Source organism: Mytilus trossulus, chromosome 3 (genome assembly GCF_036588685.1).
Source record: "Mytilus trossulus isolate FHL-02 chromosome 3, PNRI_Mtr1.1.1.hap1, whole genome shotgun sequence".
NCBI lineage: Eukaryota > Metazoa > Mollusca > Bivalvia > Mytilida > Mytilidae > Mytilus > Mytilus trossulus.
In genome coordinates this window covers 5,194,389-5,204,125 of record NC_086375.1, presented here as the reverse complement: position 1 = coordinate 5,204,125, position 9,737 = coordinate 5,194,389, and the positions used below count along the sequence as shown (strand labels likewise).

Here is a 9,737-nt window from a genome sequence, read left to right as displayed (position 1 = left end):
TATGATCAAAAGAATGGAACCAGAGCATACTTTTTGTATATTTATTCTAATTTTACCGTATATAATTGAGTTCTTCTTTTTAAATGACGGTGTTCATTTTTGTCTTTAATATTAATAGATAACTTCTCGCAATAAGAAATGTTTTGTTTTTACTTTTTAGCTTTACTGATACATGGACTTGTTTTTTTTCTCTAGGTTTATATACATTAATTAACGTCTGTTCTAGATATAACAAAACAATTTTAAGTCATTAATAATCTTGTTTACCACCCACTGAATGTTACAAAACTACCAATGGAATGTTATGAAACTAGAACAGAAGCTAATACATGATCAAGAAATTGCTCAACATTTGATTTTAATTTTCTTATGTATTGTTGATAAATTGATATTTTTGCATTCAACAGTATACAAATTTCAAACTACATCACAAGTTCGTAGAATCCTCTACGAAATTTCAAATTTCGGAAGTAAATACAAAAAAGCATGTTACATATTTTGAGAATATAATGTTACAATTTTTCAAATGAGATATCCATTTCTTTTGATGATTTGCTGATTCCCATTTAATTTCAGTCATCAATGACTTCGTATGAAATGGGAGATTGGGTGAAACCTGTAAACACTTTCGTGCTTTTGGGAAGACCTGGATCCGGTAAAAGTCGAACAGGCAACACAGTTACGGGTTGTGATAAGGCGTTTGAGTTTGGTTTTCATGCCAAAAGAACACCTAAAAAGTGTGAATCTAAGCAAACAGAAATATGTGAAGCTGAAGTATGTGTAATCGACACTCCTGGGGTTTCATTCTTTGAAAAACAGGATTACGAGGACATTCTATCGAATATGCCAGAGGAAGGACCAAGTAAAATTATTTTTCTCCTTTGTATATCTATTGGAAGATTAACAGAGGAAGAACTGTCGCTTATCAATCAGTATTTTGCTATTTTTGGTGATGATTTTGCGGAAAACACCATCATAATATTTACACACTTGGATGAATGGGAGTCCGACATGAATGACTGCAATGTCGAGAACCCAAAGTTTGACAGTTATCTTCACACATTACCAGAACAAACTAAGACAATGTTCCGACGTTTCCATAACCGGTATATACCATTAAACAACAAACAGAAAAAGGGTGAAAAAATGCAGTGGACCCTTAAATTGATGGCAATAGCAAATTCCATGCAAGGATATACCATGTTAAAAATATTTCCTACAGTTAGCTATTCAAGCTATCTAAGAGATATGGCTAGGAGCTACTCAGCCTATGTTGCAGAAATGGCTTGCCGATGTTTGAGGAACATTCAAGAAGCTTTTTGGCAATGATTGACCTTAATGTTTAAATGTTCGTTAATGATTTATTTTTAGTCCGAATACAAAAAAACGAAGTGTTATCTTAAATTTTTATTATGTAAAAAAAACAGTTTTTGGTTTTATTCTCTGTTTAACATGCTAATCAATGGAAACAGATCAGGTGCACTACAGTTTTCAATTAAAATATTTGGAAAAATGTACAAATATTTGTTATATTTACAAAACAATTAAATATGAATTGTTCGAGTTGAACGTTTGGGATCTTTTAGTTTTTATATGACTGATACATGTTCTCCCTCCTATAATTCGAAAACCATAGGTGCACTTGGTTAGATTTGAGTGCAATACGATAAAATGCTGCGACTTAAAAGCAAGAAAACAGTTATCAAATAGTAAATATCTAATAGAAAGTAGTACTAAATGAGGGAAACAATTAGCGGTTAACGATTGTATATGGTTTGAAAATAGCTCGTGCACTGAAATGGGATGATCAACCAGTTCTGGAAGAAAAGATACAATATTTCAGTTATACTACTTCAATTGTTTTCTTTCTTTTTTTCTTTTTTTTTATTGTGTTTAATCAACTGTAGGGTAGTTAGTCTTTTCCAATTATTTGTTAAAATTTATTTGGTAATGGTTACTTAACCTCAATATTTTTTTCTTTTGCGTAATCTTAAAAAAAATAATACAAATTGTTACTTCAAAACCGAATTTCTAGCCGTTTTGACCTCACAGTGTTCTGTGACCGTTTTTGTCATGTTAAAGGTCTATGTGCTTAGAGATAAAGGATAGCAATAAAAGCGGTGGTCATTTACTTTCTTAATTAAATTGAGAAAGGAAATGGGGAATGTGCCAAAGAGACAACAACCTGACCGTAGAGCAGGCAGACAACAGCCCAGTTCAAGAAAGTATACTAATTTTATTTCACGAATAAATAAAGAATATCCTTTCTTCTTTATACCCTTCCTTTTTACGTGTCAATAGAAAAGGCATTAAGATTTCTTTTGCTGTTTGTTTTAATCAGCAAATGTAGAATGTGTGTACCTCGAAGAATACATTGGAGACAGATAACGTTATTGTACCAAAAATGTACTGATTTAGCAAACAAAGCAGAGGATATTTTGTTTCCTCAGTTATTAAATAATTTTAATGATTGCACAGTATGCACTTCTTTTAACATAACTTAATATATTACGATAAACAAAAATGTAAACACTATATTACTAAAGTTGATTTTTTACTGGAAAAGTAAAATTATCGGAAACGTCGCCATGCGACGTTCTCAAAATGTAATTTTTTGTGTCAACTTTAAAAACTACCAATTGAAATATTATACAGGCATTTATTTATTTAATACAGAAAAGTGAGCTTTTGATGGTATGATACTTAACCCCTAACGGGAAGGATTGTGCCTGATGTTCATATGATGAAATCATAATCTTTCAGTCAGTTTAATTGAAGTCTGGAGCTGGCATGTCAGTTAACTGCTAGTAGTCTGTTGTTAATTATGTATTATTGTCATTTTGTTTATTTTCTTTGGTTACATCTTCTGACATCAGACTCGGACTTCTCTTGAACTAAATTTTAATGTGCGTATTGTTATGCGTTTACTTTTCTACATTGGTTAGAGGTATATGAAGGGTTGAGATCTCATAAACATGTTTAACCCCGTCGCATTTTTGCGCTTGTCCCAAGTCAGAAGCCTCTGGCCTTTGTTAGTCTTGTATTATTTTAATTTTAGTTTCTTGTGTACAATTTGGAAATTAGTATGGCGTTCATTATCACTAAACTAGTATATATTTGTTTAGGGGCCAGCTGAAGGACGCCTCCGGGTGCGGGAATTTCTCGCTACATAAAAAGACCTGTTGGTGACCTTCTGCTGTTGTTTTTTTATTTGGTCGGGTTGTTGTCTCTTTGACACATTCCCCATTTCCATTCTCAATTTTATTTGTATTTTGTTAAATTATTCTAAATGTTTTAATAAAATAATCAAAACATCAATTTTTAAGAATGTATATCTAAACATAGATGCGATTGTGTACTCTTATTCAAGAATCATGGCTATGTATGTCTTATTTGTTTTCAGTACAACATGGCTTCTTCGATCAGCTTTTCAGATCAGACCATCAATCTGGTTCTGCTTGGGAGAAAAGGATCTGGAAAAAGCAGAACTGGTAATACTATTCTTGGATCTAATGAAGCATTTAAATTTGGATATCAAATCGAGACTATATCATATGCAATAGAGAGAGCATCACGTTTTGACAGACACTTGAGTGTAATTGATTCTCCTGGAATGAATGATTTTTTACCAGAGGAAAGTGTGAAATTGCAAAGATATATTTTAGAAATGGCTGAGAAGAATGTCATATATCTTTTATGTATTAAGATTGGTCGTTTCACCGAACAAGAAAATATATTGATTGAGCAATACATAAGGTATATTGGTCAAGATTTTGAAAAAAGGACCATTATTATCTTTACTCATTTAGACGAGTGGATATCAGATTGTCAGGATCAAGGCATATTGGAGCCAAAATTTGAAGAATTCATCGCAACTCTCGAAAAGAACACTATTGGGCTTCTTGAAAAATTCGATATGAGATATATATCTTTAAACAATAGAAAAAGTGGAAATGATGAAATTGTGAAACAAATAATATGCATGGCGGAAGAGTTAACTCAACATTCGTCTGTTTCGAGACCTGTTACTCACCATCAATGTGAACTCGAAGTCGAAAGTCGGTCAATATTGTGTTGTAATTTTATGTAAAGGTTGTATTAATAAAAGGGTGTTTAACGGTATGTTGAGAGCCGTGGTGTAGTGGTTAGTGCATCGGACTACTAGCACAAAGGTTCCTGGTTCGATTCCCGTCTGGGATAAAAATTTCAGGAACTCAATTTTCGGCTCTCCCTTGACACCATTTGCGAGTATGGTCTTGAGGAAACGATGATAGTCCGTCGGAAGGGGACGATAAATGGCTGACCCGTGTTAAGAGAGATCCATATCTCTTGCACGTTAAAGACACCCTTGTAGATTTCGAAAAAGAGTAGGCTAATGCCGCTACAAGGCAGCACTCGCACCCGCAAAGTGGAAAGGGATTAATATAAGTTGCAAAACTTGTTTCCCAATCCACTATAAATAAATATGTTTAAACTAACGGTATGCAAAAAGTAAAATACATCAACAATTCATTGTTTTTTAATGTATCTATTGCTTTACGAAATATGCATTATTCAACACTAACCCCGGAAATAACTTTGACCGTTTATCAATTTTAAAAAATAAAAAATATTGGCACAATCGAATTGTGTTTCAAATAGTTTAAATAAGGTTTTGTAATCTCATCATCAAGATAAGATTAACCAAGTTTACATAATACACATAATACAAGAGGAGAAGCATCTTTTTTACACTTAACACACATTTTTGTGGTTTACTCTTGTTTTACATTAGATTCCTTGGTATTTATCGGGTGCTATTATGTTTCATTTAGTTGTATGACTTTTGACGTGACTCTATATTTAAATATTCCTCATAGGATTATTTTACATTTTAAGTTTGGGCAGTCCTGTCGCAGTTTGGTCCTGATGTGCTATTTGTGTTGACGTAATGATTAAAGGTTGACACTTAATGTGGTATTGGTGTCTTTCGCCATCTTGGATTGTAAAAAAAGAGAATCTAAATTCCAGAGTTTTAATCAAGTAAGCAGAATTTGATGCCGAAATGCAGACAGCTAATGTGAATTTTAATTTAAAAGAACAAACTTTTCTATACTATTAAACGAGAAGACCTCATTTTGTGTGTCGCTTCTCTTCCTTCCACAGTAAATCAATCATCATACCTCTGTGTCCTATAGGTAACATGCATAGTCGCATTTATCAGCCATTCTTATGAATATAAGGATTGAGTTATTTTGGGGGAAAGACGACAAAAAAGGAGTCCGGATATGATTCCGTCATCGGTCTGACTTTTAGTCATAGATAAGACTGCCGGTTTGAAACATGCAGAAATACAACCAATGGTATGATAGATAACAAAAATGAAAAATAAATAAGCCAATCAGAGCGTTCTCCATATCATGGTATTTAAATCGCAAGAACCACAACTATTATACCTCCTTATAGAGAACAATTATTTTTCGCGTCTATCTACATGTAAACTACGTTTATACTACTTGAATATATAAGGACTCTCTGTATTCTTTCTACTGTTTTCTTTGAATGTTTACTATTTTAGGGGTCATACCAGTTGCATATACATTCAAAAAAAAAGTAAATAATGAGATACAAGTACAACCAATCGTATGATGGATAACAAAAAAGAAAAAGAAATAAGCCATTTAGAGCGTTCTCCATATCATGGTGTTTAGATAGCAAGAATCACAACTATTATACCTCCTTGTAGAGGACAATTTTTTTTCGCGTTTATCTACATGTAAACTACGATTATACCCCTTTAATATATATAGAGATCCTCTGTATTCTCTCTACTGCTTTCTTTGAATGTTTACTATGTAAGGGGTCATACCACTTGCATATATATAAAAAAAACTAAAACATGCTCAACTTCATCTAAAACTACCTCGACCAAAAACTTTAACCGGAAGCGGGACAGACGGACGACCGTTCGAACGAACGCACGGATGAACAGATTAGAAAACATTATGCCCATAAATGGAGCATAAAATTTATTGTTGAAAGGGAAAATAGTGATTTGGCAAAAATGAAAGTAATGTAGAGATTAGAGGCATGCAGGACTTTTTTCGAGGCGTCGGGATCCGTGTTTTTAATCTCGGTATTTGGGGATTGATTCTTACGGGATCCGGGGATATATTTTTCGATTTCTGGATTTTCGGATCAAGACCCCTCCAGCTACCCCTCAAATAAGCCTTAGTCGGTCTAAGTCATTTATACATGATTCATATCCTACCATTGGCATGTAAATAAGGCTCTCAAAAGAAAAAGCACTGATAGGATTATCCTAGGAGCATATTTTATTACACTAATAATGGTCTATATATAAGCAGTTACATTTATTTCATGTTTGAAACGGCGCAAATTTTTAATTTGATTTGACTTTTACCAAAAGAAGCATTGTAGCATAGGAAAAGAATAATTGTGGTCTGAGGCCAGACACACGAAAAGAATTGAATTTAACAAAAAGGAAACAAATATTCGACTTTGGAAATTTATATAATTTTTTATTTGGTTAGTGAATGGTAAAACTGGGAATGGAAATGGGGAATGTGTCAAAGAGACAACAACCCGACCATAGTAGTAGAAGGTCACGAACAGGTCTTCAATGCAGCGAGAAATTCCCGCACCCAGAAGCGTCCTTTAGCTGGCCCCTAAACAAATATATACTAGTTCAGTGATAATGAACGCCATACCAATTTCCAAATTGTACACAAGAAACTAAAATTAAAATAATACAAGACTTACAAAGGCCAGAGGCTCCTGACTTGGGACAAGCGCAAAAATGAGGCGGGGTTAAACATGTTTATGAGATCTCAACCATCCCCCTATACATCTAGCCAACGTAGAAAAGTAAAAGTATAACAATACGCACATTATAATTCAGTTCTAGAGAAGTCCGAGTCTGATGTCAGAAGATGTAACAAAGAAAATAAACAAAATGACAAAAATACATAAACAGACTACATTGTACTAGCAGTTAATTGACATGCCAGCTCCAGACTTCAATTAAACTGATTGAAAGATTATTGGCTTCATCATATGAATATCAGGCACAATCCTTTCCGTTAGGGGTTAAGTATCATACCATCATAACATATATGAGAAGGACTTATTTCAAAAAGTTCTGTTTGTTTAAATAAATCCTTTTATAAGAGTACATTATCCAGGGGCAGCAACCCAACAATTCGATTCATCTGAAAATTTCAGGGCAGATAGATCTTGACCTGATAATCAATTTTACTCATGTCAGATTTCCTCTAAATGCTTTGGTTTCAGAGTTATAAGCCAAAATCTACATTTTACCCCTATATTCTATGTTTAGCCATGGTAATCATCTTTGTTGGTTGGCCAGGTCATCGGACACATTTTTTAAACAAGATAACCTAGTGATGATTGTGGCCAAGTTTGGTTAAATTTGGTCCAGTAGTTTCAGAGGAGAAGATTTTTGTAAAGGTTAACGACGACGGACGACGACGGACGCCAAGTGATGGGAAAAGCTCACATGGCCCTTTGGAACAGGTGTGTTTAAACGTTTAATTCCGATGATTTTTTTTTGCACCTGTCCTAAGTCAGGAACCTGCTGTTCATTGGGCTTTTCTCTTTTATTTATAGATAAGACCTTTGAGTTTTCTGTTTGAATTGGTTTTGAAGTCCTATAGAGATTGATGTTCGTGGTGAGCCATGGTTTCCTTTTACAAATTGTGACTTGGATTGAGAATTGAGAATTGTCTCATTGGTACTCATACTACATTTTTGTATATATATCATCAGATCGGCACAAAGCACACAGTTTGAAAATAAATCATACGTATATTGACTCATATCTTGACCTACATCTAGAAATTGACAATAAAGGTCGGTTGAAAACAAAACTGATGATTTCAGCTTTCCAATTGTGAACTTTCCATTTCTAAGTAGCAAAATTCTAGCATCACCTGCATATGGGGTATATGTCTCCCAATTGATACGATATTCTCTTGCTTGCATTTCCTATCATGATTTTCTTGATAAAGGGTTGCTGCTCACAAGGAAGCTTTTAAACCAAGAGTCCCAAACGGTGAAATTGAAATCATTCCTTCGTAAATTTTACGGACGCCATCATTAGTTCTTTGACCGTTATGGATTAACCGTTTCACAAATGATATCAGATATGTTCCTTACGTCGTAACTACAATCCCCTTCCCTTTCATGAATGTGAGATACCGAATTAGACTATTGACCAATTTTGTTTTCACATAAACATCACGACGGGTGCCACATGTGGAGCAGGATCTGCTGACCCTTCCGGAGCACCTGAGATCTATTCTAGTTTTTGGTGGGGTTCGTGTTGTTTATTCTTTAGTTTTCTATGTTGTGTCATGTGTACTATTTTTTGTCTGTTTGTATTTTTCATTTTTAGCCTTCGCGTTGTCAGTTTATTTTAGATATATGAGTTTGACTGTCCCTTTGGTATCTTTCGTCCCTTTTCTGAAAGCCTGTTGTTTAGTGACAATTCATGAATAACGTGCATACAGTCAAATTTTATACATTTATCTCGATACTGCTTTTCACAGCAGCTGACGGCGAATGGATTGAGAGCACGAACAACAAGAAGTAACAAATTGCTTGTAGTTTTGACTTTAATTGTGAGGAACTAAAATAATTACAATATCTAGATTTCAATTGAAAACATGTCTCATTAAAAGAATCGAAATCTAGTTCAGCCAGCATTACAATTAGCTACAAAACTTATAAAAGTTAATTGGTGATTTATAATATATAAAAAATCCTCAAATTTTAAGGGAATCTCAAATGTTTCTATGCATGAATAAGATTAAATTTCGGTACAAATGTCAAACTCTTGCGAGCTTTGAAGGAATAAACATTTAACTTTGTACTTGTTTGGCTTTATAAATATTTTGATATGAGCGTCACTGATGAGTCTTATGTAGACGAAACGCGCGTCTGACGTACCAAATTATAATCCTGGTACCTTTGATAACTATATATTATTAGAAACTTATTTTCATCGGTTTTGATATTTGGACAATGTTACGGACAGAAATCACCTTTAAAAGAGGGACGAAAGATACCAGAGTGTTTACATTGTAGCCAACTAAAGACACAAATCAATAATAAAAATTCACCAAGATTTATTATACACAAGTATACATGACGTATTTCGCAAATATCAATATCAACTTAACTGTCAAAATATGTATCCGATCTTTTATCTTTTCTTTATCCGGAAATCTTCTCAGGAATCCAATCAGAATTTTATTTCCAAAAAGTCAAAATCTAGTATGATGCTGTTTGTAAAATAAAAGTGTCAATCTAACTGCTGAGAATATTAATGTCTATCGATGTCTATGTCTAAAAGTTTTACTTTAATGTCTGTCTACATATAAAGGAAATCTCTAGAACACTGTAGAAAGGAAAGTCCTAGAAAACTGTAGAACGGAAGTTTCAAAAACTATGTAAGAAGTTTAAATAACGCATATTTTATTATGATCATTCTGGTATTGTTATGTAAGTCAAACTGAAAGTTCCAATCATTCCATCAGTATCAATGATTGTTCCAGGGATTTCTAATTTGCACAGTTATAAGATTATTTTGTAAACAACTATCAGGCCACCCAAAAAAACATTAGGCCAACACAAATACATATAAATAAATATATATATAACAGTCATATACACACCTTAACATTATTTATGATACATCCTCATATATCATGAAA

At 33.5% G+C, this 9,737-nt stretch overlaps 2 protein-coding genes across 2 annotated transcripts; both read left to right on the top strand.

Moving 5' to 3' along the window:
- The first annotated feature begins 597 nt into the window (after positions 1–597).
- Positions 598–1,329, top strand: LOC134709902 (GTPase IMAP family member 4-like). The gene has a single exon (XM_063570028.1). It carries the CDS (start codon positions 598–600, stop codon positions 1,327–1,329), a length of 732 nt encoding a protein of 243 aa, XP_063426098.1.
- Positions 1,330–3,409: 2,080 nt separating this feature from the next.
- Positions 3,410–4,090, top strand: LOC134709901 (GTPase IMAP family member 4-like). The gene has a single exon (XM_063570027.1). The coding sequence runs from the start codon at positions 3,410–3,412 to the stop codon at positions 4,088–4,090; it is 681 nt and encodes a 226-aa protein (XP_063426097.1).
- Positions 4,091–9,737: the final 5,647 nt, after the last annotated feature.

Bases quoted from the DNA above. Each gene is read 5' to 3' on its own strand.
- LOC134709902 (XM_063570028.1), top strand. From the start codon at position 598: ATGGGAGATTGGGTGAAACCTGTAAACACTTTCGTGCTTTTGGGAAGA.
- LOC134709901 (XM_063570027.1), top strand. From the start codon at position 3,410: ATGGCTTCTTCGATCAGCTTTTCAGATCAGACCATCAATCTGGTTCTG.